The 23,324-nt window shown below is 33.8% G+C and overlaps 1 protein-coding gene across 5 annotated transcripts in view; it reads right to left on the reverse strand.

The window, feature by feature from the left end:
- The window catches only part of EPHA5 (EPH receptor A5), a 347,504-nt gene that overhangs the window by 307,480 nt on the left and 16,700 nt on the right, over positions 1–23,324 (reverse strand). For all 5 annotated transcript variants that reach the window (XM_077848176.1, XM_077848180.1, XM_077848178.1 and 2 more), the window contains exon 2: positions 5,830–5,894. In XM_077848176.1, the coding sequence (XP_077704302.1) occupies positions 5,830–5,868 (39 nt within the window). In that variant the 5' untranslated portion in view covers positions 5,869–5,894. The remainder of the gene's footprint in view (positions 1–5,829; positions 5,895–23,324) is intronic.

Genomic DNA, 23,324 nt, shown 5'->3' on the forward strand with positions numbered 1-23,324 from the left:
TGAAAATCCTTGAAGTCTAATGACTTCATTCAATAGTCAAATACCAAAGACAGGTGAATGGCTACTGCTTTTAACTACCAAAAAAATAAAAAATAAAAAAATAATAACTACCAAAGTGTTGCTTTCTAGATATATTTGGTTTTTTTCTTTTTTTTTTTTTTAAGAATTTATTTATTTATTCATGAGAGACACAGAGTGAGAGAGGCAGAGACACAGGCAGAGGGAGAAGCAGGCTCCATGCAGGGTGCAGGGAGCCTGATGTGGGACTCGATCCAGGGACTCCAGGATCACACCCTGGGCTGAAGGCAGGCGCTAAACCCCTGAGCCACCAACAGATCCCCTCTAGATATATTTGGAAGCAGTAATAGAGAAGCAGCTTTTGAATTAACCAAAGTCTTCTCTATTTCTTTGATCCTTTAGGGATCAAGTGGCGCATTGAAACAGATTATCCTATATTATCCTAAAAACAACACTGGGAGACTAATGATAGAGTAGCCATACAGCCCCACCTAGCCCTTAGGAAAGCTAAGATTCATGGAGGTCCTCAAAACAATAGTGGATTACAGGTATAGCTAGGAGTCAAGTTAATTCATCCTTTTAATGATCTACCTGTGTTTATATATGTATAGGTATATACACATTTTATATACACACAATATAACAAATGCAGCATACTTTTGCACCTATGTGCTATACATTTTTTCAAATACTTATGATTTGGCAATGAATAGAACATAACCAACTCTGGCTCATTTAAAACTTTTTAAAGGTGAATTTCCTTTTCAGCATCAATCCTCTTTTTATAAACTAGAAATCTGGGCACCATCCAAAACCTAGTCATGTCTCTGGAGACCTAACTGTTTGGAGGACTTTGCCTCTGGTTTAAAATAATCAGTCTCCTGGAAGACCTGGGCTTGAAATAGAATCAGTCTCTTACCAGCTGCCTAACCTTGGGCAATTCACTTACCCTTACTGAACCTCCTTTCCCTCATCCACAAGAAGCATACTAAGTATCTTTTTTGCATTGTCATTGTTAGTACTGAATGGATTTATGTACTTGCAGAAGTATTTTTTTCATAGGAAGACAATTAGAAACAGTGATATGACACCACAGTGCACCAAATATAATATACGTTCTCTTCCCAGTGTGACACAGAGTCACCTTGAGCAAATACTGTCACCTCTCTGCCACTTTTGTACATTTATAGAAAGTAAAGAAAGTACTAGAAAGCATTTCACCCACCACATTGTTCTAACACACTTTGATTACTCATTCTAAAGATAATAATGCTTCCTTGAGCTCCAGGATGTCAAGGACTTCTGTGTTCTTCAGTGCTATATCTCAGTGCTTAGAAAAGTCACTGACACATACTTAGTGCTCAATACATATCTGTTGAATGAATGAATGTGGAAAATTTGCATAAAAAGCAAACCTCGATATAGCATAGTACTTCTAGATATGTTCAGATTTTTTAAAAAAGGGGAAGGAGAGTATAAATTACTGTCATGAAGTGTGTGTGCATGAAGTGCATGTGCATACACATATGGTGTCTCTCGTATACTGTGGTTAAAGAGCGCATGCTGAAATCCAAATTCAAACAATGTGTGTCCTGATTTAGATGAAGTACTCAAAATCTAGGAAAAAAACAACTCAGTATGTAATAATTAGAGATTTCTTTTAAAGACCCTCCTGAAACAAAAGAAACCCCTGATGATTGTACAGTATTTTTAAAAGATTTTATTTATTTATCTACTTATTTATTTATTTACAGAATGCACATACGTGCAGACACACACATGTGGGGGAACAGGCAAGGGAGGGACAAGCTGACTCCATTCTGTGAGAATAGAGTCCGACTTGGGCTCAATCTCACAACCTTGAGGTCATGACCTAGGCTGAAATCAAGAGTTGGTCCATTAACCCACTGAGCCACCCAGGCGCCCCCATGATTTAACCTTATTTAAAAATGACTCTAGGGCAGCCCGGGTAGCTCAGTGGTTTAGTGCCGCCTTCAGCCCAAGGTGTGATCCTGGAGACCTGAGATTGAGTCCCACATCAGGCTCCCTGCATGGAGCCTGCTTCTCCCTCTGCTTGTGTCTCTGCCTTTCTCGCTCCCTCTGTGTGTCTCTCATGAATAAATAAATAAAATCTTTTAAAAAATAGACTCTAAAATACTGCTAACATTACAGACTGGCAACTTAAATAAGAATATTAAATGGAAATTGAGTCAAAGAGGATAATTTGTACCCTCACAAAACAGCAAACTTCACTTAGCTTTCAGTTGTTGAGGTCGTATTAGGCTGCTGGTTCCAGCATTCTGAAACTTCCAATTACACAAAGAAGCTGGAAATTCAGATTTCAGGTGAAATTTCTCAATCTTGAAGTGCTAACAATGAATTCAAATGGATATATTTATATGGAAAAATAGATAATCTCTTGGTATAAGGAGAATAGAAATGTAGTAGAAGGTCAAAGAAAGAATAGCTATTGAGGGCCAAAACTGTGCCAAGTTCTATTTTTTAAATCTTTATGCAAAACTATATCTCAGTAAGTTGTGCTCCATTTTATAAATTTAAAAACAATAAAGTAAATTATCCTTACAATACATGTTTACTGAAGTTCTCTTTTACGTCAGGACCTGTGCCAACTTGTAGAAACACTGCAGAGTAGTAAATATGAGGTAGCTATAAAAAACCCAGGAGCTAACAAGCATAGAAAAAGTATCATAGGAGCAATGATTGCTTCTAAGAAGGGTATGGAACATGTGCATGACTTTAAGGATTGGATAACAGTGTTTCTCTTAAATACTTGCCCAATTCTTAGGTGCAGATTTGGGGTAAATAAATAAAATATTTATTCCTAAGGCCTAAAGTTTGAAAAAAAATATTCCTATTTACTTAGTATATAATAAAGGCTTTCAGACTGGGGGAGCTCTGAGTCAGATCAATCAAAATAGCCTTACAAAAACAGTCTTCCAGGAAGCTATCAGATCAAATAATGACAATTCTCTATGATCAGGTCTTTGAAGACTCTCCTGTCCCCACTCCATGGCTCCAGTGCCTGCTAGCCTGCTGCTTTTTACCTTGACAGCAGGTTTTTGGCTTTTCAAGGCTACTTCACAGCTAAAGGGGCAGGAAAGAACACAAGGCACCTTAAAATGCTAAAGCTATTAAAATAAAATAAAAGAAAGGGAAAAAAAAGGAAATATCCAGTTCCAATAAATAGTAAAAATTTTTACCTAATATATTCCTTTTTTTTTTTTTTTAATACTAAAGCTAGTGCTGCTGTTCTAATAAGATTCCACTATTTTTCTTGAATAAATGTTCCCTGTATTGCTCCAAGACTGGTTAATTTCTGGAGTTCTAGAAAATTGATTCTGATGATATTTGCCAGTTCTCTCATGGCTTTTATGGAGAACCTTAACTCCACAGTTTTTGATGGCATGGCTTTTGATCTATATTTCACTTAGAATTAGATTGCCTATCTAATTACAAAGGGCACAGCTTACTAAAAATAGAATTATATATTAATTAATTCTAATTAGAATTACACTTCGAATATTCATTTTCTTTAAAATGTAATTTCTAAATTTCCCTTATTTTGTATTTGAGTGACATAACACAAAGTAAAAACACCTACGTTCTGTACACTTGGATAAGTGTGGACAAGTATATACTTGGACAGTTGCACATTTTTTTTCTTTAATATTAACATCAGGCATAGCAATGACAAAAGAAACATAAAACATTGCAAGAATGTTGAAAATGAAATTCATTGTTTAAAAAACTGAACAAGGGACACTAGGTGGATTAGTTGGTTAAGCACCGGTCTTTTGATTTTGGCTCGGGTCATGGTCTCAGGATCATGGGATCGAGCTCTATGTCAGGCTCTGCACTGTGTCCAGGTGTGGAGATGCTTAAGATCCTCTCTTTCCCTCTGCCCACCCACCTCCCCACGCTCACACATTCTCTCTCTTTTTCAAAAATAAAACAAAAATTAAATTTAAAAAATTAAAAAAGATAAAACTGAACAAAATCAATAGTGTACTAACAATTGTAACAAAAAGTAAAAGCACAAAGTTGTTAGAATGAAAAGAGCTCATTCCAGATATGAAAGGACTATGTTGTTATAAAGGAAGCAATTGTTTTATACGAAATTCCTGTACAAAATTGAGTAATCTCCCCCAAACTTCTTTAGTTGCAAAAGCAACTACAAATCGCCTTCAAAGATGCATTCAACCAAACCTTTTCTGACTAACTTTTGAATAGAAAGAGGAGACACACAAAACTAAATTCAAAGGGGATATGATTTTTTTAAAAATTAACTTTAACCCCACCTATTAGCCATCTTCCGAGAAAGAGCAATTTAAAATATTTATGTAACAAATCATTTTTGGTATGTGAAAAAATGCAGAGTACAATATATAGCTATAGGTTCTCATAGATGGATATTAACCAGCCCTCTACCTGTACAAGGGTGATGATAGATCAAAGAAAGAAAATGATGTGAGCTGAAGGGTGGAAGGAGGTAAACAGAAAAGAAAAAAGAACATAAGAAGGATAAAAAAGAGCCAGACTAACAGAATATACACCATTATGTTGGCACTGGCTAGATCTACTTGGTAATATTCTTTCCCCCTTTGGCTTATAGTTATGTCCTAATATCTTAAAAAATGAATATACTTTATTTATGATATATATCTAAATGCAACCACAATTTTTGATAACCAAAAAGAGATACCATGTTATGAAAGAAGAGAAATCACACTGAGATTAGGATGTTAGCATATAAATTATGAATTAGAACAACTGATACCATCTGTTTTACCTTCATAATAATTTTCTTTGTTAGGGACTAAATAACATACCTGATTTTCTCATCAAATTAAAAAAAAATAAGTTTTAACTGTTTGGGTCATGACAATATTAGATTACTTAATTAAACCGAAATTAACCTTGGAAGTCACATGAACTATTATTAGTGTGACTAATTTTCTAAATGAATTAAATATATACACTATACTATAAAGTTTTAAATATTCAAATTGCTTAAGTTATTTTTTTTCAAAATTGAGTATTGAAGAATATTATTTGTCCTTGCCACAAAATGGTTCTATAATGAATTTGGGTAGTATGAGTCTGAAAATTAAAAGATAGTTAAATATTAAAGTTATCAGATAATAAAAATCTCTCAGAATCTGAATTTTTCTTAATATAATAGTCATGCAATATAGTTAATATTTTCTGTGTGATATAATGATTCTGACAGAATATTTTACTTACATTCATTTTCCATCTGCTAATATAGATGTATTTTTAATTGAGCAGAAGATAATAGAATACTTTTTAATATGTATTGTTAGTATTATACATTAATATGCATATTGGTTTAAAAACATCTTTACCTAATTTTTGCCCAAAATATTTTATTTCTAATGTACACCAGTAAAATAAACTACTAGCAAAGTCAACTGCTGTTTATAAAATTCTTCCAATGAAGCACCTTTTCTGAAAGGTTTTAGTGAAGAAAAAGCCAAGAATTGAAAGAAAACCTTTGACTGATGACTGACTTGATAGTCTGAGAAACTTTTAAACTCAGTAAAATTTGAAGGAATTTCTTATATTATTTTCATTCCCCAATGTAGTGAATAAAATAGAAAATAAATTGTGTTTGAATCAACACTGGTCATTGACATATTAACTTTTATTTCCTATTCAATATACTCAGGATAACAGCAAATCAAAATATGTTCAGTGAATTTTCATGTGTGACATTTAACATGATGTCTACTCAGCTTAAGTTGTAGGGAAAATTTCATAAAGGCTTACCCCATTTTTTGGAAAAGCAATCCATCCCAAGTCCCCCATGACAGTACGTGAATCCAATAAATTCACTGAAAGAAAAAGAACACAAAACTGAGTCAAGTGTATAAAAAAGCATCACTATGTTTGTAGTGTTATTAAAGTGCATATTTCTTACATAACTGGAATTAAATTAAGTATTCATTATCATGAACATAAGAGTTATAATTTAATGAAAGCATTATTTGGATGCAGAAGAACAAGTAATTTTGAATAAACATTTGGGGAACAATTACAACAAAAATACATAAACAAGTCATTACTCTAAGTGTTCTTTTTTGTCAAACAAGAATTAAAGGAAAATAGTAAAAAGGAAAAGAAAAAAAAATGAAGGTCTATAGAAAACCATAAGGACTATGCCACTCCTTAAAAGGCTCTCAATTTGGGGATTAAACTGCCATAAATTTGTGACTAAATATATTATATTTTCTCCTGGAAAGGTATTATGAAGCAATTAACAAATAATTTACATTGAATAGAAATAAACTATCCCCAAGCTTATAAGATTTTTTTGCGATATTAACCAAAATCTGTAATCCAAATTACAAGTTAAGAAATAAATTTACACACCTCTCATCAAGCCAATAAAATTATAGCAGCTCTCAGGGTTGTTGCCAGAGTTATGTGTCCACTGCATTCCCAAAAATATCTTCTACTTACAAATAACCATAGTCCACAATGTGCTTCTTAGGGAACTATCAGCTACATTTTTGAAATGCAACCTCAACTATGGCTGGATATCCTAAAATATTTGGAACTCCCAGAATGGAAGTCTAAATATGATTACTACAAAAGGAAGCCATGAAAGCGTGTGTACACACACATGCACCCACAGTCACACACACACACACACACACACACACACACACTGTTTATACTTCAACAGGTTTATCTACTGATCGCCTCCCTACATCCCCCAAATTAAACTAGTTTATAGGATGCTGAGTAGTCAAACTGCTTCAGACCTGGATCACAGATCATTATTTTTCCAACCTATTATGCCTATCCCAAGTGATCTACCTGGCCCAGCAGATAGCTAAACCACTATAAATGAGCAGGGTGTAAGTACCCAAAAGGGAAACAACTGGGTTATCCCTAGTCAGAGATTACTGAAGCTTCCTTATCATACATTCAAAAACCACTACTTTGAAATGCTACCAATTCTTAAAAAAAAAAAAAAAAAAAAAAAGGTTCTATCTTTAAGTATAAAGCTAGAGTGAGTACTAAAGTCGTAATAGTTGATAGGCTGAGAAATGTGTTATGACACTCCCAAAAGAAAATATAAGATAAAATTATTGCAACCAAGGCAATTAGGATCACAATTGAAATAAAAATTTTCTACCTACTATAGAAATTATATGCATTTAAGCCTCATTATCCATTGGTTTATTTCTTTTTTTCAAAAGATTTTATTTATTTATTCATAAGAGACAGAGAAAGACAGAGGCAGAAACATAGGCAGAGGGAGAAGAAGGCTCCCCTCAGGGGGCCCGACATGGGACTCAATCCCAGGACCCTGGGATCACACCCTGCACCAAAAGCAGTCACTCAAACGCTGAGCCACCAAGGCGTCCTTCCATTGGTTTATTTCAAGTAACATATGCAAACATATATATCTCATACACTACGTTAACAGTCTATAATACTGGTTACATAAAAATAAATCACAAGTTTAAAACTTTCAGAAAACACAGAAATATACTCAATACCATATATATATGACAGCCTTCTATGATGTGTGTGTATTTAATATACTCAGATTCTGATCTCTTTAACTCTAAAACAGTCCATGTCTATAGAATGTTTGTATCATCTTTAGCCTACACATATCAGAGTGGCTTTATAGAATAATAAAATAAATAATCTGTTGGATTATTCTTTTTAGAAGAAATTGGCCTAGCTGAAAACTATTGTTTAAAACAGTGAAAACCAAAAAAAAAAAAAAAAAAAAGAAAAACCAAACTGTTTCATTACTGCCTGACCTTGCAAATCTACCAGTCATCCCACTAAATCTATTTTTTTTATCTAGATCCATACTCTTTTTACTCTATTGTTGGCTTTTCTAGTTTCCACGGGAATAAAGCTACATTAAACTTAAATGTCCTTGTCCTCATTTTGGATTTTCTGGGACACTGGGGCTATGTCTAGACATGACTAAATACCAGGGGAGTGCAGAACCTAAATCATTATGTTTATTCATCCTTATGATTCATTTGATTCACCTTTGATATTGAGCAGCAACATATCTGTGTAGACCTGATAAAGTAGAGCAAATCAGCAAGCTAAAGGCCTTTTACTATGATGGCAGTCGAAGTGAACTTAATCCTGCAGTGGCAAACTGATGTGAATAGGAATTCTAGGAATTCATAACTAGCCTGCCATGAGAAACACCACATTCCTTGTAGACCTCTTAGTAACATGTGCATCTTCAAAGATTCATTATTACCAACAGAAGTCCAGATGTCTTTCTAAAATTTTCTTTCTAAAATTTAGTTGCCCTCACTTGAATTAACTTTAATCTAAATTACTATTCTTAACTCTTCTTTGGCTTCACACATATATGTATGTGAAATTAAATGAACTGAATACAAAATACCAGCTTAGCTGTTAATACATTTATTAAGAATTTTCAACATTGGCATATATTACTAAACATATGAAAATACAATAAAAATGTGCATTATCTTTCTAATGATGATCTTGTCAAACGTTTTCCTTCAAAGAAAGAGGTTAGGAGGTATATAAGAAATACATGTATGTCACTTCCCTCTAACTGTCCAAAATTGTTTTTGTTTTGGAAACAGATGTTTTCATAAAATTCACAAAGCAAAGAAGATACTTATGCATATGATTACTAAATTGGAAATTTTAAAAAGAGTAAAATTAGATGTTTCAGGCAATTACTTGCCAATTACTATATTATAATTTTGTTCATATAATTCAGAGGAAATTGGAATTTGATGCCTCAGGAAAAATAATTAAAATTATAGTTAGATATGTAGAGATATTAATATAGAGATAGAAATATAGGGATATATGTAGATATATAGATGTACAGATATCAGAATATAGAGAATGTTAGATTTCAGATACCTCCAAGTTCTGCACATGCTACTTTAGCTGTCTTAAATGTCCTTCCTCTTTTTTGAACTGCTAACTTCATTTGTCCAACAAAACATATTTCAGGAACTGTTTTCTCTAAGAAGCCATCTATCTCTCTTCTTCATTCTTAAATCTAGATAAGGCACTATTACTAGATAGTCTATTAGCACCCAATTATGATCTCCAAAACACTGAATACACAGAATTGTATTGTTCACTTAAAAGAATACCATGTTTGACTCATGCTTATGAACCGAGCCTGCACTCAGAAGAGCTGAATTGCTGTTTGTCTTATTAATGAATCATTTGGTCAGTGGGCAGATCAGGAGGATGTGTCTGTATCAACATACACCAGTGACTCTCAACATGGGCATCTGATAATGTCTGGAGACATTTCTGATTGTCAAAACTGGAGGATGGGAGGAGTATTTGCTACTGGCTTCTCACAGGAAGAAACCAGGTATGCAGCTAAGCATTTCTCAATGCTCAGCAAAACTCCCTCACCCCCCACTAGAGAATTATCTGGCTTAGATTTCACTAACGACAGGGTTATAATCCCTGGTATACCCCTATGATGCTACACTTTCACATTCATTGTGTAGTACAGCATTTGCATGATTCTCATTAATAGAAGTTAGCATATTTGAAGGCATTCCTATTAAAATATTATTATTTAAGGAAATAAGAGTAATAAAAATTGAAATCGTATTTAGGGGCAAATAGATTATTCTTATTACCTAACACTCTTAAGTCATTTTTCATATAACTAATATAGCTGTTGTTATAAGTATTCTTATTTATGCCCTAATAATTCGTCAACATTCATGACAGCATGCTTGAAAAAACACTATGACACTGATATTATCAATGCCTCCATTCCCCCCACTAAAACTACTTACATAAAAAAGCAGAAGTTTAGACATAGGGTATATATAAATGGGAATTTTCAGAAGTTCATTACCCGATTTCATTACTGAATTTATTAAAAGGGGAGATTGGCAGTAATGGAGCACAGTCACTAAGTATCTTCTGTGCAACAATTACAGTAATTAAATTGTTCTGAACAGTATATATGCTTGTTGTAAATTGCAATGAATACACAATGAGTATTGATCTTCATTGTACAACTTAATTAAAACTTGTCTGGGAGAAGCCACTAATGAATATAATTAGAGGGAATGTTTGATACCACAGTTACTCTGGAAGACATTAATTAGGTATCAGAAATTTTATGGAAAATGTTTTTATTCTATTATTTATATTTTAAAATAAAACCACACTATTAAACAGAAAGATAATCTTCAAGGTCATTTCCCTCATTATTTTATAATTACAATGAAGATGGGCATATTAGTTGGTATACTCGTCAGTAATTAAGAAGACTGATTCTCCAGGAGAAACAACTCTTCAGGGGTCAATGAGTATATAGTCTATTACAAATTCCTAAAGTTAATATAGGAAAAAAAATTCACTAATACAGGAACTTTTAAATAAGTAAAAATAAGTTATCTATCCAACCAAATAATAGATTATAAGTGAAACTAATTAGAAATAATCTGAAGTATACTTTTATTACTACATACTGATAATTTTAATGCTTTCTTGAACAAACAGAGAAAAGCTTTTCAAGAATTTACTTTCAGAACAGTCACAGAGTTGCTAACATTCTTTTGGTTGGGATTCAAGGGCGGGGAAGGAAAGGACAGAATGGCTAAAATGTAATATGCATAAGAAGATTTCTAAATTCTCAACCTCACAATTCTAACAAAGATTAATTTGAGTTAATAATTCAAATATGCTCTTCAATGATTATAACTTTCAAATATTCATAACTTTCCGTGTATCATTGTGACTCCGTATCTTCCTCCTTAACATCTTGCTAATATTAGTCATCAAAAGCAGAAACAAATTTATTAGATTCTCTAGGAAAATAATACATTGGGATGAAGGTGTTTTGAAACTTTAAAGAGTCAAAAGTCAGCTCAAGGACATTCAATCCCAGCACCATTAGTTGGACAAGACCTTGAATGTGTGATCCTTGATAACATGAAGGTAAAATAGAGTGCCAGTGGCATATTTATACTCTTACATTGTTTCTGTTTTTCCCATAATCTTTACACAAACAAACAAAAACAATTGTAAGGGTAGTTGGACCTTTACCACAGTATGAAGAGAGAATACTTTAGATTAGTAGCAGATAGGACGGCACTACTCTTCCTCAAAGGCAGTGAATCAAAGTCCGGTTGCCAACAGTAGAATTTTGACTGATGCTTGCTTATTGATTTCCATTTAACAATATCAGAAAAGCTACTGGATTCAATTATAGCACATATTTTACTGATCTGTGGGAATAAACCCCAGATGTACAGCTGTCCAGCCTCTCTCCATAGTCCCAATCAGCACAGATGTGATTTCTTGCTTCCAGGCTAAATTTTATAATTTGACAACTGCTGCAGGGAACAAAGAACAGTTGACAATATGAATGCAGGGAAAGAGTACATGTGTTTCCCATTGGAAAACTAAATTTGTAAATTTGGTAAAAATTATAACTTTAGGAGTGTTATGTAGATTTCTGGCACCCCTCTACTTGAAGGTAAAAATCCATAACCAACAGTATTTCAGCAGATGATGAATGTGAGAATTTTTTTTCAATTCTGAGCAACCAATGTGCATAAACTTTTACAAAAAAATAATATGAAGAAGGGAATTTATTCAGTGCATATTATGTGCCAGATATTCTATCAAGTAAAATATATATTCTTTCATTTTATCTTCACAACAAAACTATAGGCTCAATAAGAACACTGATGGGGCACCTGGATGGCTCAGTCAGTTAAGTGTCTGCCTTTCACTCTGGTTATTATCTCAGGGCCTTGGGATCAAGCCCTGTGTCGGGCTCCCTGCTAAGGGGGGCAGTCTGCTTCTTCCTCTGCCTCTTCCACCCTTTTCATGCATTCACTCGTGCTCTCTCTCTCTCTCTCAAATAAAAAAATTAAATAAAAAAAAACCCACTGATAGTTTCCAGTCTCATTTAGAGCCCAGAAGGGAAATCAAGGAAAGAAGAAAGCAAGAAGCAATACTTGAAGTCTTAATGACAACCACAAGCACTTCTTCTGGCTTCCTGCATCCAAGTCCCTTATTTAGAGCCTAGATCTAAAATACTTTGATTACACCTATCTTTCTCTCTGGATACCCAAAGGCCGTATCTAAACCCTAATTATGAATGAATTTACTTTATTTGTACATGAACTATGGCTGCAGAACACTGCTTGAGAAAAAACTAATAATCAATTATACAAATAAATATAAAATATATATTATAAATTAACAGTGACCTCAAGTAGGTCATCAACATTATCTAATAAATATACCCTTTGGGAAATCAGGTCTCTCATAAATTAACCACAAAATATTTTGTAAAATTTTGGTTAAAGCTTTAAAAATACACCTCATATTCTCTTCCAGCTAATACCCTCTTCTAAATTCAGATTATTAAATGAGTTGTCAACATTCCTATCTATTTCTGCATATTCTCTTCATTATTTAACTGACTGCAATTTGGATTCAAATCCACTATTTTACCAAAACGTCTGTTACCAAATTGATTTGTGATAATCATGTAGCTCTGAGTTCCTAATTTGCCAGCATTTGGCCATGACACCACCCATGGACAAACTCTCTCATCTTTTATCTTCAATGGCAACTTATTTCTGTGATTTTCTTCTACTTCTCTGGCTATTTGTTTCCATTATAAACTACTCTTCCTATGTCACCCTTCAAACCTTGGTTTTGATTAATACTCTATTTTTGTAGATCATTTTCACTTCTCACTCTATACCAATGATTCTTGACTAGAACTTAACATAGGAATAAAAATAAAAGAAGCTCTCTGAAAGAATAAATGGCTTGGCACTAGTCTGTACATACTGAATTAGACTATTTAGGATGGAAAATGGTTAGTAAATCTTTTATTGGTTGGTTGCTTGCTTTAAAGGTGGTATCAGCATATATCCTTACACAAGGAGCCCTGTAGAGGGGCTCTGGAATTTCTGTCTTCAGTTATAATGTAGATGTTAATGACCCCACAAATCCATATACTTTGTCTATTTCTTCCTCTTGAAATTCTGATCAATTTATAAAACTGCTTACCAGTTTTTAACACATTCATGATATGTAGTCATCCCCAAATGAACAAAGTACTTATCCTGCATGAGAAAAGCAAATATCACCTCCCATAGTCCCTATTTTAGTGAATGCAATGCCATAGAACTACTTCTCTATTCAGAAATCAGTGAATCATCTTTGTATTCCTTCACCTTCACTCCCACATTGAATCAATGATAAAATCCCACCCAATCTAACTATATACTATATCTAACTCCCTGAACTGGTTGTTGTGTTTCATTCTACAGCATAACTAATCCAGCCAAATTCTCACCATAATTTTTCACTTGTCTCCACTAGTATCTCAGTAGAAAGACATGATACCTGACAATTTCTTCAAAATACTACTCTTAGAAAGATCTTTCTAAGCAACCAATATGATCATGTCACCCTCCTACTTTAAATTTTATAGTTTTCACTTTTTTTTTAATATAAGTCTTTCCAGGATTGGTCTCTATTTTTCTCCCAGTTTCATTCAGGCTTTTCCTTCCTTCCTCATCCACAATTTGGCAATACTGAACTTATTTTCAGTTCCATTATGTGGACTCACTATTGATTCAGTTCTGTCCAATGAGCTGTGAAGGTGATCTGAAGAGAAGGCAGTTTTTGAGAAGAAAATATTAGAAAAGGAAACTCCTGGCTACTTTGAAAGTTGCCGGGTGTGGGTGTATTTCCTGGAACTAATGCAGCCATCTAGAGAAAATAAGGCGAATCAGCAAAGAGCAAAACCTAGAGATTAAGGTTGGCAGAGTGAAGGGATGGGAAGTATCTAGTTCCAAATTATATCATAGAGTAGCTAATCTATCTAAATTTGAAACTTGCTTCTCTTAGGACTTTCTGTTATGTCAGAAAAGAAATCAATTTTGTTGCTTAATCCACTGAGGAAGTGATTTGCTGTTACTTGCAGGGGAAGACATTCTTACTGATAAAATTGCTAAATGGCAGAATTTGAAGGCAAACTCCAGTCTCTTTTATTCCAGAGTCTGTTCTCCTATCATCATGCCTTGAAACTTCTAATAGTCTCTTAGGAGAATTCCAATAACATTCCCATGTGAGTTACTTAAACTCAGATTAGAAGTGATACCTAAATTGACCTTTGTTGGGGCGTCTGGGTGGCTCAGTTAGTTAAAGAGTCCGACTTTTCATTTTGACTCAGGTCATGATCTCAGGATTGAGGAAACTGAGCCTGGTTTGGGCTCCATGTTGAGGGTGAAGCTTGCTTGGGATTCCCTCTGCCCCTCCCTTCCCCTCTCTCTAAAAAAAAAAAAGACTTTTGTTGTTCCTTTCAATCTTATTATGCCTAGTTGTGGACCATGAAGAACAAGTATTGCCTTTAATTGCTTCAAAATTGGGATCCCTGGGTGGCTCAATGGTTTAGCACCTGCCTTTGGCCTGGGGCATGATCCTGGAGTCCCGGGATCGAATCCCACATCAGACTTCCTGCATGTAGCCTGCTTCTTCCTCTGCCTGTGTCTCTGTGTCTCTCATGAATAAGTAAATAAAATATTTCAAAATAGTTTCTCCTCTGTTCATCTTGTTACTTTTATATTTTTTTGTTCATTTTGTTTCAAAATATTTTTCATCATTATAAAGAGAAGTTTTAGCTGCTGTTCTTTGAACATTAAACAGTAGAATTTCAGACTATGAAGCATAAAACTCTGAAAGGAGCAAAACTTAATCAGAATTGTATACTAAAGATTTGTGAATTGTTAATATACTCTAAAATATAAACCCAGGGAGATGGAAGAGAGCAATTCAGAATTAGTATCCATTGGTGATTCCGCACAAAGTTTTTAGGCAAAAGTAACACTGAAATCCACTGACAGCTAAATTATGACTAATGAGCAGTCTGTTACATTCACAGGACACATGGTATAAAGAGAGCAAAACCATATGGTTTTCAGCAGCTACCTTGTCAGGTGTGGTAACCAAACTTGTCAAATTTTACATATTGTTTTTCTTCTAAAGAGAAAAGTCAACATTAGATGACATAACAGGCTTGAAAATCATCACATCACAGAATACACTCATTTAATAGCTGCTTAGTTCCACACCACACTGTATATATAAGAAGCTATTTCTTACAAAATAGTGTAAATCTTCAACAGTTGAAATAAATGTGCTTATTCACAATTTACTTTTTGAATGGTTTGCTGCACAGAGAATAGTCATTAATTCTATGGTTCCAGTTTGCTACTATGTAAGCTTATAGAAATGATTTTACTTTGAGGGATTCAATTTTTATATCTATAATATCAGTGATTGACACTAATAAAATTATATGTGTCTATGCTTAATATATAGTATATCACTTAGTCTTAACAGTGATCCTTTGATATGTTTTTCCTCCATTTTTCAGATAAGGAAATTGAAGTTGAGAAAAGTTAAATAGGGTAGTGGTCCAAGGTCCCAGAGCTAATAAGCACATAGCTGGAATATAAATCCAAGTCATATCTAACTCCAAAGCTCTTTCTTTTGCTTCTATATCACACTTTCCTGATGTTGGGCTTGCTAAATCCAAAGGTTTCAAAGGTTTACTCCTTTGAAACTCTTAACTCCTATATCTCAATGTGTTTTATTAAATCAGTGAATTGTGAATCGTATGTTACAAAAGCCAGCATCTACCATAACATTTTAATAGTACTGTATGTAAGATGAAAATCTTCAAATATATTAACCTAAACAGGAGAGACATTAGTTTTTCCTGGGCAAGTTAGAGTTCAGTATCAAGTTTCCAACAAGATTCAGGTAAGTTACAAGTTTGGTATCAAATTTCCAAAGATTCAGCTAAGTTACAAGGTTCTTGAAAGTGAAAGGGTAAGCAACAAAGTAATTATGAACCTCTTTTCTAGATTTTTATTATTCATTATGCTTTACACATGTTAATTTGGGGCAAAACAGGGCATATATTTGTTTAACTATACTTTGTCCTTAGACGTCAAAAAACACATAAAAATAGAATGGAAAATATATGCAAAGCTAAATCTTTGTTTTCAAGGCATCCTTATCCCAGTCCCTAATTATCCCTAATGCTTGACTGAAATACCACAAACTGCAAAACAATCTATATAATCATTAGTTTTCAAGCCTTCAGGGTAGGATAAATGATGATTGGATCTGAACATGAACTAAAACAGGAACTTGCACAAATTCACAGTATGCATTTTAAAGTGATGGCATTTCCAAAAAGATGAGGAAAAAAAAAACTGAGTAGCCCAGTAGCCCCTTTTTTGTAAAATGAAAAGTGACCCAAATTTTTGTTGTCAACTTTAGTCACTATGCTTATGCCAGTCTTTCCAGCTTCATTAAAATTTAATGCTGCTGTAAAGCCTACATAAAGATTCTTTATTATCTGAAACAGAAAAAAAATGGTATTACAAAAAAAAATCTTTGGGTAATGATTTATCATGAAAAACTAGTCAAAATGAATAGCAATACAGACAGAAGTACAAATAAATCTTGTGGCCAATAATTTAAGTGGCTGAATATAAACATTTTAGTATCCAGCCATAGTCACTCAACTCAAAATAGCTAGCAGCATACATGAAGAAAGGAAAGTAAATTTTACGTCAGTTTATTAAATACAATGAATTATCTATCTTAGCAGGTTATAAGATTATCTAGTAGCAGTCATTTTTACCTAGTTAACCCAGTCCTTAAGTCTATTTTTTGGTCAAAATATAACCTCAGAATTTGGCTATTTCTCCTTTTACAAAGGCATAAAAAGAAAGGAAGAAAAGAAATAAAGTAATAGTACTTTCACTTTTCTGTAGTATTGTCAAAGATGCTTTTCAGGCTATTAAATATTTACATTCTTTCTCCTTTCTTGGTATCAAATTCTTACTATGTTTGGAGTAGCAATATGCCTAGCACCATACAACAGGTCATGATTGTCCTTATCCAATAATGATAGTCACGTTTCTATGATCTTAGCCTTCATTGGATCTGGTGGCCCTGTTACATAGATCTGGCCAATAATATAAAAATAGAAATCCGCTTGCCAGTTTCTGGGAAAGTTTTGACCTGGATGAAGGAATATTGCTGCTGGAATGATTCTTGGCTCTTCTCTTTCTCTTCTTGTTCTGAACTGGATGTGATGCTTGGAGATGTATCAGTCTTCTTGCAATCATGAGACAATAAGCTTGACAATCATTGTGGGATTTCTAAGCCAAAAATCCCACAATGATTCCAGTCCTAAAATCATAAGTCACTGAACCCATATCACCAAACTTCTACCCTTAAATTTCTTTTCCAAACATTTGAAACACAAGCCCTCTATATCTTAAATCACTGATAAACAGTTTTTCTCTGCAACCTAATACAATCCTATGTAATACAAATAATATATAAACAACTGAGAAAAAGTCTAGCTCACGGCTTTAACCTCTATTCAGTTCTATGGAAAGTGGCACCAACAATGAATGGGGGTTCACCCATTCAACAAATATTTATTTAAGCTCTATTTAAATACTAAGAACTATTCTAGGCCCTGGGGATACATTAGTGAAAAAGAAAAAAAACAGGTAGTATCTTGCTGATTGTTCAACTTTTCCATTGCTTGGTCCCAAGAGTAGACACTTGCTTAAATGCATATTACCTGTGAAATAATCCTTCCATGTCCTCTGAATCAGACATTTTTAGGGTATAATTATCTGAATTTGATATTTACAGGTATATATAAACACATTCAAAATGAGTGTAATATTTTTAAAAATGTAAAAGTTTTTTTAAAAAAATCATATACCTCAAGGATCAGTCCTGATATCAATGGCTTTATCACTGACTATATAGCAAACCATACTTAGAATATATTTTTCTTTTGCATTTTGGTATTTGCTTTTACAACTTTCTAACTTATATCTCTATCTTACATTTTCTTATTGCATTTTATTTATATGTCACTTTTGGCCTTATCTGATTTATAAAAATACATCACTTCTAGTCTTAGCACATTTTTATGGTCTCCTTTTTGAGATTATTAACAAAAACACACTTATATAGCATTTTCTGAGTGTTAATCATTTATGTGTGCCATATATATATATATATCGATAGATATACTAATTGTTTTTTTTTTAAAGTGTGGTGTGTCTATATCAGCATTAGGATCACCTACAGTGCCCTTTAGAAATGTAAATCCATTGGCTCCTTCTAAAAGTTACAAAATCGGGATATTAGGTGGAGCCCAGGAGACTGCATCTTAGAAAATCCCCACTACCCAAGTGATTCTTATACTCAATTCAAGTCAGAAACATTAGAACTTGGCTACGCTCCATTCAATGTGGCAAATTTACCTATAGCACAGTTGGATTATTGTGGCAATATCAAATCACCATAAGAGTCTGGAAAAGCTAACATTTAATCTTTGTATTGATTCCATTGCAGGCTGCCATCAGCCCCAGGCCACAGATCTCATTTTGTGTATCTCTGTTTGAAGTAAGGGCTCTTTAACAGAAACAAAAATCAGAATTTATCTATGGATGTTCTACAGTTTACTAGGTTCTAAACTTATAGACTTCTACAAAATTTACCTTAATGAATTTTCATTTAGTGAGTCTAGAAGGGTCCAGACATAGTACATTTAATAATGTTTTGAGGTTGGTTGCAAGGATCACTTCTAGGTTAGGACACTAGATTTGAACTTTTGGCTCAAAGTAAACTTTACCACGATGGGGCATCTGGTTCAGTTAGCTGGTTAAACTCTCAATGTCAGTTCAGGTCACGATCTCAGTGTCCTTGGATTGAGCCCCGTGGCCAGCTCCATACGCAAAGGGAAGTCTGCTTGAGGATTCTCTCCTTCTCCCTCTGCCTCTCTCCTGCTCATGCACACACGGTCTCCCTCTCTCTCTCTCTCTCTCTCTCTCTCTCTAATAAATAAATAAATTTTAAAGTACACTTTACTACATATTATAACTTGTTTTTTGACTAGATTGTCAGAAATCTACAAGTCAGGATCATAGTATACTGATCTCATATGCAACATTCCTTTTATATTTTAACATAGTGGTTTTCACACTCAACTCATGATGGCCAATGTGGTTCTAAAGAGACATCTCAGAGGCACAAACAGATGAAGGGAGAGAGAAATAAAAACACTGCCAGGAAACCCAACAAGTCTGTTATCTGCTTCATATATTGAGCTTCCACAGTGATTTATTTTCCATGAGTTTCTACGGCTTTAAAAAAAAAGGGGGGGGGTTGAAAACCACTACTAATATTATGTCCTTCACTTTCAACAATGTCATATTAAGAATTTATCAAATGCAAATCAGGTCCGTGTATTTTGGAAAAATTCTTAAGACTATCATGGGGGTCCCTGGGTAGCTCAGTGGTTTAGCACCTGCCTTCAGCCCAGGGCGTGATCCTGGAGTCCTGGGATCAAGTCCCACGTCGGGCTCCCTGCATGGAACCTGCTTCTCCCTCTGCCTGTGTCTCTGCCTCTCTCTCTCTCTGTCTCTCATGAATAAATAAATAAAATCTTAAAAAAAAATACTATTATTCATGCCATTTCTCAACAACCCCAAACACAAATACCATGGTGACCAGCTTCTCTGAAATCCCAGAGTCAGGAAAAAAAAAATGTTTTTTCCTGATATAAACTGACAAGTCTTCTAGCAGGAAATAACTCTGTAACAGAAAGCTTGTATGTAAATATCTCTATCTAATTGCTTTAGCATTGATAGTAGAGAGATTTTCTTGATATAAGTTTTCCATGTTTCTATATATATTGCCTATATTTATATTATTCTTATATTGATTTCTTATAAACATTATTTTTTAAATAAAACATGATTCCTTCCCCCAAAAATTGTATGCATGTATAAAGTGTAAATCATAATACCAAGTGCATTCAGATAAATGTAATCTCTAGCGTAGTGGGTACAATCAAGAGCTTCAGCATCAAACTTACCTGGTTCCTACCCTGTTCCCAAATTTATTTTGTGTATGACCCAATGTATGTTACTTAATCTCCCCTAAATCCAAACTCCCACTAATAAACTAGAATAATAATACACATTTCACAGGGTTGTTATGAGAATTAGAGATTATGTAGTAATAGTCTTCATAGCAAATACAATTAGTATCCCTCCAACCTAGATAAAGATTCACTTTGAAGGATTCTTGGCTCAGTAGAATACAATACTAACCCACTGATATTTCTGATATATCTGCTAGAATTTTTATAATAAATAAAAATACATTCAAAAGGGATAGTCCATTAAGTACACTAACCAGATATTGGTTAGAATTAAATACACTAACCAAATTCTACTTAAAAAGCCATTCATTATTACATTCTAAACTTTCTCCTTTAATAAGTTTATTTTTTAATGTAATTTTATTCACATGGTAGATCTTGCCCATTTTTCTTGCAATACTAGGAATTTCTACCAAGTTATAAATCTGAAGTGCTTCATAAAGTAAGTGCCAGTTTAAATAATCCAGGAAATCTAGAACAAATGGAAGAGTAAATCCATCCACTCTCAAGAAATGTAAACCATTAAGAAACAGATGTTTTATATGAATTGTTTTTCAAGAGATAAAATCGAACCATGCTGAAAGTAAAAAAATATATATTTTATGTTGGTTGATAGTGGCTCAGTTCGTATGACTTCTGACAATTTCTCATAAGGAAGAAAGGAAGAGAAAACCATAGCTGATTAAAGAACAAAGAAATAGGGACCACAGGATACTTACTAATTATTTTCTAGTCATGTTCCAATCAGCAGAACTTTCCTCTCATTGATGTTTTTGGTTAATTTAAAATATTCTAATGCCACATTCCTCGGTATTAAATTGTCTGGATTGGCAAAATCATACAATCTTTTAGTTGGCAAACTTCTCAGTTCAGAAAAGACTCTATAATACCAGAGATTCGAAATGCTTTAGTTATGAATTTAGGAAAACAGTTACATTGACTCTACCAACAAAACAGTAATGAGGTGACAATGGTTGTGGGTAAAAGCAATGTCTTTAAAGAAACAAAGACATGACTTAATAAAATGCATTCATTAAAAATAAATTCATAGGATGTAACATACTTTGCTGATATTCCATATGGAATATGGAATGTCAGACACTGGGATTTGCTGTCACTAAGTTTACAGACAGGCAAATCTTTCTGCATATTGATGCATGTGGTAAAGGGAAAAAAAAAAGCTGTACTGCCAATTATCTGGAAATTAACTTGCTTTGGTTGGCAAATCATACTATCTCTGTTAGTAGGAAATTCTTAGTTCAGAAAAGAATTTTTTTCTCTGATTAACCTTTACTTTTTACATTGACTTCTATTCTGATCAAATATCAGAGCTGTACAAACAAGGAAAAACTCAATTCCAGTTCAGTGTGATAAGCTACATATGGAATAAGAATTGGTACACAATCTTAGAGAAATGGGGCGGGGGGTCCTGCCGTGTGCACCTCAGCATAATGATCAAATTACTTAGGTGAAGGAAAGACCTGAGTGTTTCCTACCAAGTATCCAGAATTCAATTACACTGAGAGCAAGAAGCCTGGGAATGGGGAGACAGGGGGAGAAGCAGCAGGAGAGGTGGGCCAGAAGCAAATCACAGAGATTTGTACTTAGGCTTAAGGACTTTAGATTTTAGCATGAGGTCACTGGAGAGCCACTAAAGGATTTACCCAGGGAGTAAACCAAGGGTTGCTTCAGCAATTGAACTAAAGTGAAGTGTTTTTCTTCTGGTATTTCCATTTACAGTAAATACTAGACAGTACCCACTAATGCAGAAAATTAGATCTTGCTAAATATAGGAGTGCGAACTCACACTACTTTTTTTAGCACATGTAATATATAACATATATGATGTTTATGAGGTATCAGAACTTTTAACAAAACACTTTATTAATGTGAATTCACTTAATTTTTCCAACATTTGTATTAATATTTCCATTTTACAAACAAGTAAGCATAGGGCCAGGGAGGTTTTCTAGCTTTCCCTAAGTCACACAGCTCTAAATGGTTCCACCAGGCTCCAGAGCCTGTACTCTTTCAACTTTGTTATACTGCTTTCTGAAGTCGAGTCCTGGTTCTGCAGTTATATATATGACTCTTGCTTTACAACTAGTTTTGATTTTTTAATAGATCATACTTTCCTTTCTCGATTCCTTTGTTTATGACAATGATTTATCCAATGTATCTACAGGCTTTTTTAAATGAGATTCCTATAAAATAATATAGCTTAGAACATTTGATAAACTATAAAGTAATAATATAAACTACGTAAGAGCGATTATAAAATATTTAATATAACTCTGTATATAAAAAGAAAAAAAAAAAACAACACCCAAGGGGTTGGCTTGGATAAAAGACAAAAGTAAATACATTTTTCACTGAAGCCTTCAGTCCCCTCACTTGCTAAAAGTAGTATTGCCTAAAAAATATAATACTATGAGTTAAGGCAAAACTGTGTTTTTTAAAACTGCCTTCTATTCCTAAGAGAGCAAGGGGTAATGATTAGCAATAGATAACACTTTGTGAGGGAGGGATTCTCCTTTCTTTCTTTCTTTCTTTCTTTCTTTCTTTCTTTCTTTCTTTCTTTCTTTCTTTCTTTTCTTTTCTTTCTTCTTTCTTAGCATATCTTTTTTTCCAGTTTTATTGAAAAATAATTGACATATATCACTATACAGACGTAATTCATTTTATTGCACTTCACTTTATTGTATATCGTAGATATTATATATTTCATAGACCAAAGGTTTGTGGCAACTGCATCAAGCAAGTCTATCAGCAACATCTTGTCAACAGCATCTGCTCATTTTGTGTCTTTGTGTCACATTTTGGTGATTCTTGCATTATCTCAAGCTTTTTCATTATTATATTTATTACAATGATCTGTGAACAAAGATCTTTGATGTTATTGTTGTAATTATTTTGGAATGCCACAAACTACACCCACAGGGGATGGCAAATTTAAGTGATAAATGTTATGTGTGATCTGACTGCTCCTCTGACTGGCTGCACATGCTCTCTTTCCTTCTCCTCCAGCTTCCCTATTCATTGAGGCACAGCAATACTGAAATTAGGCCAGTTAATAACCCTACAGTGGTCTCTAAGTGTTCAAGTGAAAGAAAGAATTGTATATCTCTCACTGTAAATCAAAAGCTAAAAATTATTAAACTCAGTGAGGAAGGCATGTCAAAAGTGGAAACAGGACAAAAGCTAGGCCTTTTGCACA

Source organism: Canis aureus, chromosome 14 (genome assembly GCF_053574225.1).
Source record: "Canis aureus isolate CA01 chromosome 14, VMU_Caureus_v.1.0, whole genome shotgun sequence".
NCBI lineage: Eukaryota > Metazoa > Chordata > Mammalia > Carnivora > Canidae > Canis > Canis aureus.